Consider the following 15,473-nt stretch of genomic DNA (forward strand, 5'->3'; position numbering starts at 1 on the left):
AGACGGCGCCTCCGCGTTCAACACACGTACAGCCTAGTGACATCTCCCACGCCTTGATCCAGCAAGGGGAGAAGGAGAGGTTGGGGAAGACTCCGTACAGCAGCAGCAGCACGACGGCGTGGTGGTGGTGGAGGAGCGCGGAACTCCAGCAGGGCTTCGCCAAGCACTACGAGAGACGAGGAGGGAGAGGGGTAGGGCTGTGCCAACAGGGAGATTGAATCGTGTGTTGGGATGCCCCTTTGCCTCCACTATATATAGGGGAAGAGGGAGGGCTGCGCCCCCACCTAGGGTTCCCACCCCAAGGGGTGCGGCAGCCCTAGATCCCATCTAGGGTGGCGGCCACAAGGGGGAGAGGGGGAGGCGCACCTAGGGTGGGCCTTAGGGCCCATCTGCCCTAGGGTTTGCCCCCTTCCCCTCTTGGAGGCGCCTTGGGCCTTGGTGGGAGGCGCCCTAGCCCACCTAGGGGCTGGTCCCTTCCCACTATTGGCCCATGTAGGCCTCCGGGGCTGGTGGCCTCACCTAGTGGACCCCCGGACCCCTCCGGTGGTCCCGGTACACTACCGGTGATGCCCGGAACACTTCCGGTGGCCAAAACCATACTTCCTATATATCAATCTTTACCTCCGGACCATTCCGGAACTCCTCGTGACGTCCGGGATCTCATCCGGGACTCCGAACAACATTTGGTAACCGCGCACATACTTTCCCTATAACCCTAGCGTCATCGAACCTTAAGTGTGTAGACCCTACGGGCTCGGGAGTCATGCAGACATGGCCGAGACTACTCTCCGATCAATAACCAACAGCGGGATCTGGATACCCATGTTGGCTCCCACATGCTCCACGATGATCTCATCGGATGAACCACGATGTCAAGGATTCAATCAATCCCGTATACAATTCCCTTTGTCTAGCGGTACGATACTTGCCCGAGATTCGATCGTCGGTATCCCGATACCTTGTTCAATCTCGTTACCAGCAAGTCTCTTTACTTGTTCCGTAACACATCATCCCGTGATCAACTCCTTGGTCACATTGTGCATATTATGATGATGTCCTACCGAGTGGGCCCAGAGATACCTCTCCGTTTACACGGAGTGACAAATCCCAGTCTCGATTCGTGCCAACCCAACAGACACTTTCGGAGATACCTGTAGTGTACCTTTATAGCCACCCAGTTACGTTGTGACGTTTGGCACACCCAAAGCACTCCTACGGTATCCGAGAGTTGCACAATCTCATGGTCTAAGGAAATGATACTTGACATTAGAAAAGCTTTAGCATACGAACTACACGATCTTGTGCTAGGCTTAAGATTGGGTCTTGTCCATCACATCATTCTCCTAATGATGTGATCCCATTATCAATGTCCATGGTCAGGAAACTGTAACCATCTATCGATCAACGAGCTAGTCAACTAGAGGCTTACTAGGGACATGGTGTTGTCTATGTATCCACACATGTATCTGAGTCTCCTATCAATACAATTCTAGCATGGATAATAAACGGTTATCATGAACAAGGAAATATAATAATAACCAATTTATTATTGCCTCTAGGGCATATTTCCAACACAAAATACACGAAGTTGCGTTGGCTAACTTTTAACTAAATAAATCCTCATAAAAAAGCTACTAGATTGATTTACCTATATAGAAGCAATGGGTGGTGGCCAAAGAGGTGGAAGGTGTCCCAAGGCAGCCTAAAATTAACCCTAGGTCGGAGAAGGCCCATGGGCCCAAGTGGAGGTGATGCAACACCTTTGGACTTGTACTTTGACTCAGATTCTGCTGTAAACATCAGATTGTTTCGTCAATATCTCCATGCTCCAGAGGAATTTGAAAGTGAATCCAATTGGGTTGGAAAGTTCACGAAAGAAACATTCCAACAAAAAAAGAATCATCCAATTTAGAGTCTTGATGCAAAAGTTCTTCACGTTTTGAGTCAGGTATGTTTGAGGAGTCCGAATTTGAGTTCAGAACGTGGGGTACTTGGCCTCAATCTTCTTTTGACCCAAAAATAACGTGAGAAGACTTCTTGAGCAACACCTAATATTTCCTTTGACGTAAGAGGACTTCTTGAACAACACCTAACCATTTCCTTTCCCTCTATCTTCACCCGTGGTAGTAGAAGTGTTAAACAATTCTACATTTAGGCATGAAATAAAAATAGGTGAAGTATTTTTGTCCCGGTAACATAAATAAATTATTGCATATTTTTTATAAGAAATCACCTCACAAATATGCATGTATGCAATATTTTTGGTCGTGTCCAAGGTAGTCATGTCGTCATCAACTAGAGTGTGCTTAACGAGGCTATGTGCCTCAATATTAGATTCGCGTTCCTTGAAAATGAAAGTACAAGATGTGAATTGAGCTCAAGTTGATTTGATCTCCTTCGTGATGATGTCATACAAGCCTTCTGCATCGATTTTGATATTTGTAACAACCTCTCTGATGCTATTAACATGAGAAATTTGTTAATGGTATTTTTTTTGCAAAAAGGTTAACTAGGCCTTGGGCCAACTGGTGTCACGGTAGAATCTATTGGAGCGAACGCTCGAGATACCCTCAAAGAAAAAAAATCTCCTCACTATGACCCAAAGATTGTCCTCGATATTGACGGAATCTAAGGGGAGGCTAGGATGCATGAATTTGTTGCGAAAAACCCTTGCATTTCTAAGAAAATCTACTAATCAAAATGCACAAACTCTACAGAAAAACTACAAAGAAATGAAATGTATAAAATTCCCAAGAAATATCTTTGAGATAAACATGCCTTAAAACATCTTCGAAAGTATTTTTTTTTCATTTGATGGAATTAAACAAACGGAGGTCATGTAAGGATCCAAACCAACGCGACATTATAGTACCGTGTTTCAATATTTTGGTGTCTTTACAATTCTACTAATCAAATATGCCCTCAAACATGCGCGTTGTAATGTAAACTCATTGGACCGCTTTTACACCATGTCAAGCAATTTGATTCATGTTTGGAGAAAAAAGCGTTAACAAATTTATCTCTGAAACCGAAACAATGTTATTCCTTTGCACTTTTAAAGTGTGAAAATTCAGGAAGTAAACAATGTTATTCCTTTGCACTTTTAAAGTGTGAAAATTCAGTAAGTATCTAACAAATCCACCATTTCTCCATAGAAGAGATAACAGTACCAGCACCCACAAATCCAAACACCAAGACCAGCTCCAGCTGAAAAGCATCATCCCCTTCCTTCCCCCAATCCCCAGTCCCCTTCCGCTTCCCACCCACAACCCTAGCTCCCCCGAACCCATGGATCCCACCAAATCCAGCACCCCGCCGCCGCCCCCCGTCCTGGGCGCGCCCGTCGGCTACCCGCCGGGGGCGTACCCTCCTCCGCCGGGCGCCCCCGCGGCCGCCTACCAGCCGCAGCTCTACGCGCCGCCGGGCGCCGCCGCCGCCCAGCAGGCCGCGGCGCAGCAGCAGCAGCAGCTGCAGGTGTTCTGGGCGGAGCAGTACCGCGAGATCGAGGCCACCACCGACTTCAAGAACCACAACCTGCCGCTGGCCCGGATCAAGAAGATCATGAAGGCCGACGAGGACGTCCGCATGATCGCCGCCGAGGCCCCCGTCGTCTTCGCCCGCGCCTGCGAGATGTTCATCCTCGAGCTCACCCACCGCGGCTGGGCGCACGCCGAGGAGAACAAGCGCCGCACGCTCCAGAAGTCGGACATTGCGGCCGCCATCGCCCGCACCGAGGTCTTCGACTTCCTCGTGGACATCGTGCCCCGGGACGACGCCAAGGACGCCGAGGCGGCCGCCGCCGCGGCCATGGCCACGGCGGCGGCCGGGATCCCGCGCCCGGCCGCCGGCGTGCCTGCCACCGACCCGAGTATGGCATACTACTATGTCCCCCAGCAGTAATGTATCATCGATCTAAACTTGCGCATTTCTAATCGGAGAATGTGTTGTTGTTCTGTGACTGTCCTTGGTGCTGTTGTTGCTGCGGCGTAATAAGATTATGGGCCTCCCCTGAGCTTATGAATTGAGCTGTTCGGTTCTAGTATGTATTACAGTAGGGTTGTTGTAATGGGGGAGGCCGTATGATTGCTTCAGTAGTGCATGACTAACTGGCCACCCAGTGTAATCTGATGACTATTATCCGGTGCCTCCCATGGTTACTATGTATTTATGTTTTTTATTTTCGCCTTGCATTAGTTTTGTTGTTGTTCTATGATAGTATTGTGCTGTGATTACTCCATATTAGGTTGCAAGGTTCTCCCATGCATGCTTTCAAGCAAGGCTTGTTGTAATTAGGCCTTTGAAGCAATATGTGGAAACTTTGAATAAACTGATTGTAATATTTGACCGACATAGGATCTTGCTTCATATTGGTGTGATAGTAAGATTATTGTGGATAGCTAGTGTTCTCTCTATGTTTATTTTCAAGCAAGATTTTGCTATGAAACATTGAAACTCATAATGCTAGAAGTATAGCATCCTGCATGCTTTGTATAATATCGATGACAGGTCTCCAGCTATTTTTCTTTTTCAGAATTCAGTTGATCAGCTTTGCAACCAACATATTTATCAAAAGGTCATATGTTATACTCCGTCCGTCCCAAAATAAGTGTCTCAACTTTATACTAACTTTAGTACAAAGTTGTACTAAGGTCGAGACACTTATTTTGAGACGGAGGGAGTAACAAGTAACTTTGCAATATGTCTGCAATTCTAACTGTAGATCTTCAGGGGCACTATTAGTGCAAATAACTGTTGGCTGCAATGGAGAAATTTATAATTGGAAATACATTCTGCATTTTCTGAGGTCAAAATCAACTGTTGTACTATTCTAGTGTGGATACTCCACTGTAAATCTTCACAATTACTTCGGCATTGTTCCATTTTCACTAAATTAGAGTAACATGTCCTGTTCCACCAAGTTTGTGCAATCTTGCCGTTGCCTGATATACTAATATGATAAGTATTACAAATATGCATAGTATGTGACCAACAGTTGTTCAGCTATTTTTGTTATTGAGAATTTATTTGATTAGTTTTGCGGCTTGATGACCGACATGTTTATCAAAAGGTCATATGTTTAACGAGTAGTAGCTTTGTAGTCTGTTTGCAACTCTAGTTGTACATCCCTAGCAGGACACAAGGAATTTACAACTGGATATATTATCCTAGATTTCTGAGTTCAAAGCTAACTGTTGTAATGTACTATTAGTATTAGTGTGGAGCTTTTGTGGCCTATGGCTATGGACCACTACTTTGGTATTGCTCCATTATCACTAAATTGGAGTAGTAGCATGTGTCCTCTTCCACCAAATGTGTGCAAGCTTGTAGTTGCCGATATAGTATGACTAGTAGTATTAATTATAACGGACAGTAGTTTCGTTTTTGAACTGAGCATTTCCAATAGATGATGACAAACTGCGGGTGTGCCCAAATTATTGATGTTTAGAGCATTTTGACCAAAAAACCAGCTCCAGCAGATGATGTATCACTATTTGATGATGAAGTTTTTTAGGCAGCGTCAAATTTTAAATCCAAGTGTTGCATATTTGTAGCACCACTAGCGGCTGCCCAATTTTTTTTTTACGGCTATGGCGCAAGCCCAACCGCTGGTGTGAAGTTTCACCGCCGCTATGTCAGTCGATCTTGGCCACCAACCACCACCGCCACCACTCCGACGATGGCCATGAACCCCGCCACCACATCCTGCCCCTCGGCGACCTCCGCCATGCTCACAACATGGCTGCCCCATCCTGTTGATGCCGATTTCCCAATCCCACTCCTTCGATGTTGTTTGCCCGTCCCGCATGGCCGTCCTGTCCTGCCGTCGTCCCCGGGCTCCCGCCGCCGTCCTTCGTTGGCTTATGCGGTGTGCCTCTCCGTGCATAGTTTCGGAAGACCCCACAATAGGATGACATGGATTTTCTATGGCCTCCGGTATTCACACACACACTAGTTGACAAGTAGGATAATTTCAATTCAACATTGACAAAGAGCGCAGAGAATAAGGAAAAGTTCACAGCATTGGAAAAACATTAAATTTTGGGGTTTTTTATCATTTATGCCATCGGTTGTGTCCCACTACTCAGTTTTGTCACTAGGAATTTCAACTGCTCAAAAATGCCATCGATGTGTTAGACACATGTTCAAAAATGCCACTGGGCACCATTATTGTGATCTCAAATCTCTTTTGCCATGTTATAATGACATAAATACCTATGAAGCAGCATGACAGCTCTCCTTCTATCTAACTACAATAAAGTGTGGGGCCCACTTGATCCCAACGACGTTCTTATTTATTTATAAAATTATTCGCTTGGTTACTCCTGACAAGTGGGGCCACACTTATCATTGTGAGATAGAGAGAACTAACATGTGGGTCTAGGCTTATTTTTGTCATATAACATGGTCAATGAGTTTGATGTGAAAATAACGATGTCTAATGGCATTTTTGAGGAAACATCTAACGGAACGATGGCATTTTTGAGCAAACATCTCACGGATCGATGGTATTTTTTAGTAGTTGTAACTTCGAATGGCAAAACTAGTGGCAAAAATGATAAAAACCCTAAATTTTGTTACATGGTGCACTACCTGATAGCTAGTTGACACTAACATTTCTTGCAACGATGCACCACATCTAAACACTTGTTAGATCTTTTGCATCACTAGGATGCCATGAGCATGATCTAATTGCATATAGAACACCTAGATAACGTAAACAGAGAAGGATTTAGGGTTCATTAGGAGTCATGGAGGTCGACATGATTGCCTACTCATTCCAGGTATGGTGGAGTGATGATCTAGTCGAAGTAGTCGATCTGATGGATGTCCTAATCCCCTCAGGCCACCACCGGCATTGTCCTGCAACAACAACGTGTAGGCTAGGTCTTCCTGTCACTGCATCACACACTTTGATTGGATAGGGCTTAGGAATATGGAGACGAGAGTGAACCGTACATGAATAAATGATCGCGCAGGTAGCCAGCTCTTCCCCTTATCCCTTTTATGTAACGCTAGTAATAGGAGACCTAAACCATAAGTTGGTTTGGGTGCCCCTGATCAGGGCGCATCAGTTTGGTTCAAGGGCCACATACATTGGTGCATGAATCCTTTTCCTGTAACATTATCTTTTTGGTTGTTAAACCGTTAGATCAACCAACATCCCCCCTCTTGATTGTTAGGCTTAACTGCATTCGCCCATTATCGATAGCAATGATATACCAAAGTGAAGTGTTACAATAACTCACAAAATGTCATAGAACCTCAAAACTTATAGCACACCTGCCTATTTCGAAATGGAAAACATTTTGCTTATGGAGAACTCTTTATTTTAATGGTCATATTATTCCAGAAAATAAGGATCCCAGTAATCCCATGCCAGTAACCTGCTCATGAAAAATACCTATGTGGTAGGTGTTAGGGGCTAGGGTTCTGTCGGTTCTAGGGCGGAGATTGTAGGGGAAAGATGGAGGAAGACGAGGTCGAGGGCGCAGCGGCCTGCGGCTGGGCGCCGTCCTTGCGTGGTGGAGAAGAGGCAGCGGAGGCGCAAGAGGCGTCTAGGGTTAGGTCTCCGGGCTCCCTAAGGGAAGCCGAGCAAATACTGATTGCTTCTTGCTTGATTAGATTGATACATCTCCTCTCCTTATATAGAGAGATTTACTTGACTCCTAAGCAAAAGATAAGATAATTGGGCTAAGCCCCTAATAACAATAAGATAACTTGGGCCACAACCCACTGGGCTAAGCCCCTAATATGACGGTCATAACACTTCTCCCCGCCTGCACAAACAGCTTGTCCTCGAGCTGTAAGGTGGGGAAGCGCTTGCTGAACTCCTCGAGGTGATCAACCAATGTCAAACACCTTCGCAGCAGCTGGGGCGGTCAGGTCGGTGGCGACGGCGTCCTCCTCAATGTAGTCTGCAGCCTCCAGGTATAAGAGTCGCGGGCAGACGTGGCCGGGCGTGTAGGGCTCGTCGCAGTTGAAGCACAACCCTTGGCGGCAACGCTTGAGTAGCTCGACCGAGGTGAGCCGACGGAACGGGCGCGCCGCGGTCGCGGTGAGGGGTGCCGCGGAAGCCTGAGCAGGCCGACTCTGCGCGGGAACATCCGGCCTGGGTGGCGGGCCAGCGGCCCGGGACAGTGATGCATGCTGGATGGCCACCGCGCGGCGCTCGAACGCGCGGGCGTAGTACATGGCCGTCTGGAGGTCCTGGGGTCCCTGCAGCTCAACGTCGACGCGGATATGATCTGGCAGACCGCCGACGAAGAGTTCGGCCCGCTGGTGAGCCGTCACACCGGACGCGTGGCACGCTAGGGCCTGAAAGCGGTCGGTGTAGTCCTGCACCGTAGAGGTGAAGGGAAGGCGGCCCAACTCCGCCAGCCGGCTCCCACGTATCGGTAGTCCGAATCAAAGGAGGCAGAACTCGCGAAAACGCTCCCATGGAGGCATATGCCGCCCTCGTCCTGCTCAAGGGCGTAGTACCACATCTGTGTGGCGCCGCAGAGGTGATAAGAGGCGAGCCAGGTGCGGTCCGACACGAGCGTCCGTTGCTCCTGGAAGAACTGCTCGCACTGGTTGAGCCAGTTGAGGGGGTCGTCGGTGCCGTCATAGGTGGTGAAGGCGAGCTTGGCGAAGCGCGACGGTGTCTGAGCATGACCGCTGTGAGTGTACGACTCGGTGGTACGGAGCGGTGAAGAGGATGGCGTTAGTCCGGTGTGCACAGGTGGTCCCCAGGAAAGCGGTGGCCAGTCGAAGCCAGCGTGGAAACCCGCGGAGCCGGATGGCCCGTCGTGCGGCAAGAAGGGCGCCGGCTGGTCCACGGCCATGGTGTAGACTGGCGGTGGTGACGTCCCGGCCAACCAAGCCGGAAGCTGGGACGGCAAGGGCGGGAACCGCACTTGCTGAATTGGCACGCCTGCCGGTGCGGTTGTAGTCAGCCCGGTGCTGGGCGGCGGAGGCGCCGGCAGCGGCAGCTGTTGCTGCCTGGAAACGGCGGAGGCGGCGGGCGCGATGATGGCTGCGGTCGACCATTGTGGCCAGATCGGGGCGGTAGCGGGGGCTGGCTTTAGCTGCAGCGGCCCAACCAGCATCGCGGTGGCCCCGGGGTGCGGCGGCTTCCAGGGCTGCCAGGGCGGTGGCGGCGAGGACCCGGGTGGCGTGGGTGACATGGCGAGGGCCGGCGGCTGAAGCGGCCAGTGGTGGTGTAGAGGCCCGGTCGGCGCCGCGGGTGCCGAATACCACGGCAGGGCGGCTGGCCCGGCGGCGGCCGGCGGCCCGTACGGGACGGCTAGGTATAGCCGTATCCCCTGGACGACGGTGACGAGATCGTTGAGGACCCCGGTGATCTCCGTCGGGGAGTAGACGGCGGCCAGTGGTGTGGTGGAGGGTGCCGTCATATGGGTGGTGGCGGCGCTGGAGGATGTGATACGTCCATTTTGCATCATGCTTTTATATCGATATTTATTGCATTATGGGCTGTTATTACACATTATGTCACAATACTTATGCCTATTCTTTCTTATTTTACAATACATAAAGAGGGAGAATGCCGGCAGCTGGGATTCTGGGATGGAAAAGGAGCAAATATTAGAGACCTATTCTGCATAGCTCCAAAAGTCCTGAAACTTCACGGAAGACGTTTTCAGAATATATGAAAAATATTGAGCGCAAGAAGTTCACCAGGGGGCCACACCCTACCCACGAGGGTGGGGGGCGTGCCCTACCCCTCGGGCGTGCCCCCTACCTCGTGGGCCCCCTGGTGGCCATCTTCTGCTATATGGAGTCTTTTGATGAGAAAAAAAATCATAAGCCATCTTTCCGGACGAGACTCCGCCGCCATGAGGCGGAACCTTGGCGGAACCAATCTAGGGCTCTGGCGGAGCTGTTCTGCTGGGGAAACTTCCCTCTGGGAGGGGGAAATCATCGCCATCGTCATCACCAACGCTCCTCTCATCGGGAGAGGGCAATCTCCATCAACATCTTCATCAGCACCATCTCCTCTCAAAACCCTAGTTCATCTCTTGTATCCAATTCTTGTCTCCAAGTCTGGGATTGGTACCTGTGGGTTGCTAATAGTGTTAATTACTCCTTGTAGTTGATGCTAGTTGGTTTACTTGGCGGAAGATCATATGTTCAGATCCTATATGCATATTAATACCCCTCTGATTATGAACATGAATATGCTTTGTGAGTAGTTACGTTTGTTCCTGGGGACATGGGAGAAGTCTTGCTATTAGTAGTCATGTGAATTTGATATTCGTTCGATATTTTGATGAGATGTATGTTGTCTCTCCTCTAGTGGTGTTATGTGAACGTTGACTACATGACACTTCACCATTATTTGGGCCTAGAGGAAGGCATTGGGAAGTAATAAGTAGATGATGAGTTGCTAGAGTGACAGAAGCTTAAACCCTAGTTTATGCGTTGCTTCGTAAGGGGCTGATTTGGATCCATATGTTTCATGCTATGGTTAGGTTTACCTTAATACTTTTGTTGTAGTTGCGGATGCTTGCAATAGAGGTTAATCATAAGTGAGATGCTTGTCCAAGTAAGGGCAGCACCCAAGCACTGGTCCACCCACATACCAAATTACCAAAGTACCGAACGTGAATTATATGAACGTGATGAAACCTAGCTTGACGATATTCCCATGTGTCCTCGGGAGCGCTTTACATCATATAAGAGTTTGTCCAGGCTTGTCCTTTGCTACAAAAGGGATTGGGACACCTTCCTACACTTTATTTACTTTTGTTACTTGTCACTCGTTACAAATTATCCTATCAGAAAACTATCTGTTACCTATTATTTCAGTGCTTGCAGAGAATACCTTGCTGAAAACCGCTTATCATTTTCTTCTGCTCCTCGTTGGGTTCGACACTCTTACTTATCGAAAGGACTACGATAGATCCCCTATACTTGTGGGTTGATACGTCTCCAACGTATCTATAATTTTTGTTTGCTCCATGCTATATTATATATTGTTTTGGACATTATTGGGCTTTATTATCCACTTTTATATTATTTTTGGGACTAACCTATTAACCGAAGGCCCAGCCCAGAATTGTTGTTTTTTGCCTGTTTTAGGGTTTCGAAGAAAAGGAATATCAAACGGAGTCCAAACGGAATGAAACCTTCGCGAACGTGATTTTCTCAACGAACAAGATCCAGGAGACTTGGACCCTATGTCAAGACACAAAAGAGGAGGCCACGAGGTAGGGGGCGCACCTACCCCACCAGGCGCACCCTCCGCCCTCATGGGCCCCCTATTGCTCCACCGACATACTCCTTCCTCCTATATATACCTACGTACCCCCAAACGACCAGATACGGAGCCAAAACCCTAATTCCACCTCCGTAACTTTCTGTATCCACGAGATCCCATCTTGAGGCCTGTTCCAGAGCTTCGCCGGAGGGGGCATCGATCACGGAGGGCTTCTACATCAACACCTTAGCCCCTCCGATGAAGTGTGAGTAGTTCACCTCAGACCTACGGGTCCATAGTTATTAGCTAGATGGCTTCTTCTCTCTTTTCGGATCTCAATACAATGTTCTCCCACTCTCTTGTGGAGAACTATTCGATGTAATCTTCTTTTTGCGGTGTGTTTGTTGAGACCGATGAATTGTGGGTCTATGATCAAGTCTATCTATGAACAATATTTAAATCTTCTCTGAATTCTTTTATGTATGGTTGGTTATCTTTGCAAGTCTCTTCGAATTATCAGTTTGGTTTGGCCTACTAGATTGATCTTTCTTGCAATGGGAGAAGTGCTTAGCTTTGGGTTCAATCTTGCGGTGTCCTTTCCCAGTGACAGTAGGTGCAGCAAGGCACGTATTGTATTGTTGCCATCGAGGATAACAAGATGGGGTTTTCATCATATTGCATGAGTTTTTCCCTCTACATCATGTCATCTTGCTTAAGGCGTTACTCTGTTTTTAACTTAATAGTCTAGATGCATGCTGGATAGCGGTCGATGAGTGGAGTAATAGTAGTAGATGCAGGCAGGAGTCGGTCTACTTGTCTCGGACGTGATGCCTATATACATGATCATACCTATATATTCTCATAACTATGCTCAATTCTGTCAATTGCTCAATAGTAATTTGTTCACCCACCGTAGAATACTTATGCTCTCGAGAGAAGCCACTAGTGAAACCTATGGCCCCCGGGTCTATCTTCATCATATTAATCTCCTACTACTTAGTTATTTCCTTTGCTTTTTACTTTGTTTTATTTTACTTTGCGTCTTTATCACAAAAATACCAAAATATTATCTTATCATATCTATCAGATCTCACTCTCGTAAGTGGCCGTGTAGGGATTGACAACCCCTTATCGTGTTGGTTGCGAGGATTTATTTGTTTTGTGCATGTGCGAGGTGTTGGAAATATGCCCTAGAGGCAATAATAAATTAGTTATTATTATTATATTTCATTGTTCATGATAATCGTTTATTATCCATGCTAGAATTGTATTGATAGGAAACTCAGATACATGTGTGGATACATAGACAACACCATGTCCCTAGTAAGCCTCTAGTTGACTAGCTCGTTGATCAATAGATGGTTACGGTTTCCTAACCATGGACATTGGATGTCATTGATAACGGGATCACATCATTAGGAGAATGATGTGATGGACAAGACCCAATCCTAAGCCTAGCACAAAGATCGTGTAGTTTGTTTGCTAAAGCTTTTCTAATGTCAAGTATCATATCCTTAGACCATGAGATTGTGCAACTCCCGGATACAGTAGGATTTCTTTGGGTGTACCAAACGTCACGACGTAACTGGGTGGCTATAAAGGTTCACTACAGGTATCTCCGAAAGTGTCTGTTGGGTTGGCACGAATCGAGACTGGGATTTGTCACTCCGTGTAACGGAGAGGTATCTCTGGGCCCACTCGGTAGGACATCATCATAATGTGCACAATGTGACCAAGGAGTTGATCACGGGATGATGTGTTACGGAACGAGTAAAGAGACTTGCCGGTAACGAGATTGAACAGGGTATCGGGATACCGACGATCGAATCTCGGGCAAGTATCGTACCGATGGACAAAGGGAATTGAATACGGGATTGATTGAATCCTCGACATCGTGGAACATGTGGGAGCCAACATGGGTATCCAGATCCCGCTGTTGGTTATTGACCGGAGAGTCATCTCGGTCATGTTTGCATGTCTCCCGAACCCGTAGGGTCTACACACTTAAGGTTCGATGACGCTAGGGTTGTTAGGAAGACTTGTATGTGATTACCGAATGTTGTTCGGAGTCCCGGATGAGATCCCGGACGTCATGAGGAGTTCCGGAACGGTCCATAGGTGAAGATTTATATGTAGGAAGTTGTCATACGGTCACCGGAAAGGTTCGGGGGCATATCGGTATTGTACCGGGGCCACCGGAGGGTTTTCGGGGGTCCACCGGGAGGGGCCACCTCTCTCGGAGGGCCTAATGGGCTGTAGAGGAAAGGGAACCAGCCCTACATGGGCTGGCCGCATCCCCCCTTGGGCCCATGCGCCTAGGGTTGGGGGGGGGGGGAAACCCTAAAGGGGGCGCCCCCTTGCTTGGGGGGCAATGAAGGAAATATGCCCTAGAGGCAATAATAAAGTTATTATTTATTTCCTTATATCAGTATAAATGTTTATTATTCATGCTAGAATTGTATTAACCGGAAACATAATACATGTGTGAATACATAGACAAACAGAGTGTCACTAGTATGCCTCTACTTGACTAGCTCGTTAATCAAAGATGGTTATGTTTCCTAACCATAAACAAAGAGTTGTTATTTGATTAACGGGATCACATCATTAGGTGAATGATCTGATTGACATGACCCATTCCATTAGCTTAGCACCCGATCGTTTAGTATGTTGCTATTGCTTTCTTCATGACTTATACATGTTCCTATGACTATGAGATTATGCAACTCCCGTTTTCCGGAGGAACACTTTGTGTGCTACCAAACGTCACAACGTAAATGGGTGATTATAAACGTGCTCTACAGGTGTCTCCAAAGGTACATGTTGGGTTGGCGTATTTCGAGATTAGGATTTGTCACTCCGATTGTCGGAGAGGTATCTCTGGACCCTCTCGATAATACACATCACATAAGCCTTGCAAGCATTGCAACTAATGAGTTAGTTGTGAGATGATGTATTACGGAACGAGTAAAGTGACTTGCCGGTAACGAGATTGAACTAGGTATGGGATACCGACAATCGAATCTCGGGCAAGTAACATACCGATGACAAAGGGAACAACGTATGTTGTTATGCGGTCTGACCGATAAAAGATCTTCGTAGAATATGTAGGAGCCAATATGAGCATCCAGGTTCCGCTATTGGTTATTGACCGGAGACGTGTCTCGGTCATGTCTACATTGTTCTCGAACCCGTAGGGTCCGCACGCTTAAGGTTTCGATGGCAGTTATATTATGAGTTTATGAGTTTTGATGTACCGAAGTTAGTTCGGAGTCCCGGATGTGATCACGGACATGACGAGCAGTCTCGAAATGGTCGATACATAAATATTGATATATTGGACGGCTATATTCGGACACCAGAAGTGTTCCGGGTGATTTCGGAGAAAACCGGAGAGCCGGAGGGTTACCGGAACCCCCCGGGAGAAGTAATGGGCCATATGGGCCTTAGTGGAGAGAGAGGGGCAGCCAAAGGTGGGCCGCGCGCCTCCTCCCCCCTGGTCCGAATTGGACTAGGAGAGGGAGGGCGGTGCCCCCCTTTCCCTCTCCCTCCCCACTTCTTTCCCCCTCCTAGTAGGAGTCCTACTCCTACTAGGAGGAGGACTCCTCCTTGGCGCGCCATAGAGGGCCGGCCGGCCTCCTCCCCTTGATCCTTTATATACGGGGGCAGGGGGCACCCCTTCACACACAAGTTGATCCACGTGATCATATTCTTAGCCGTGTGCTGTGCCCCCTTCCACCATAGTCCTCGATAATATTGCATCGGTGCTTAGGCGAAGCCCTGCGACAGTAGTACATCAAGATCGTCACCACGCCGTCGTGCTAACGGAACTCTTCCCCGACACTTTGCTAGATCGGAGTCCGGGTATCGTCATCGAGCTGAACGTGTGCTAGAACTCGGAGGTTCCGTAGTTTCGGTGCTTGATCGGTCGGGCCGTGAAGACGTACGACTACATCAACCAAGTTAACGCTTCCGTTGTCGATCTACAAGGGTACGTAGATCACACTCTCCCCCTCTCGTTGCTATGCATCACCATGATCTTGCGTGTGCGTAGGAATTTTTTTGAAATTACTACGAAACCCTACAGTGGTATCCGAGCCTTGGTTATATATGTTGATGTTATATGCACGAGTAGAACACAAGTGAGTTGTGGGAGATATAAGTCGACAACGATGCTACGATGGAGATCAAGGTGTCGCGCAGGTGACGATGGTGATCATGACGGTGCTTCGGAGATGGAGATCACAAGCACAAGATGATGATGGCCATATCA

At 47.9% G+C, this 15,473-nt stretch overlaps 1 protein-coding gene across 1 annotated transcript; it reads left to right on the forward strand.

Moving 5' to 3' along the window:
• The first annotated feature begins 3,198 nt into the window (after nt 1-3,198).
• On the forward strand, nt 3,199-4,177 carry LOC125509739 (nuclear transcription factor Y subunit C-6-like). Its single transcript, XM_048674762.1, has one exon. It carries the CDS (start codon nt 3,289-3,291, stop codon nt 3,898-3,900), a length of 612 nt encoding a protein of 203 aa, XP_048530719.1. The 5' UTR covers nt 3,199-3,288; the 3' UTR covers nt 3,901-4,177.
• The last annotated feature ends 11,296 nt before the right edge of the window (nt 4,178-15,473 follow it).

The sequence above is a fragment of the Triticum urartu genome, chromosome 5 (genome assembly GCF_003073215.2).
Source record: "Triticum urartu cultivar G1812 chromosome 5, Tu2.1, whole genome shotgun sequence".
NCBI classification, from domain to species: domain Eukaryota; kingdom Viridiplantae; phylum Streptophyta; class Magnoliopsida; order Poales; family Poaceae; genus Triticum; species Triticum urartu.

What these genes read in the sequence shown, in the direction of transcription:
- LOC125509739 (XM_048674762.1), top strand. Translation starts at nt 3,289, where the DNA reads ATGGATCCCACCAAATCCAGCACCCCGCCGCCGCCCCCCGTCCTGGGC.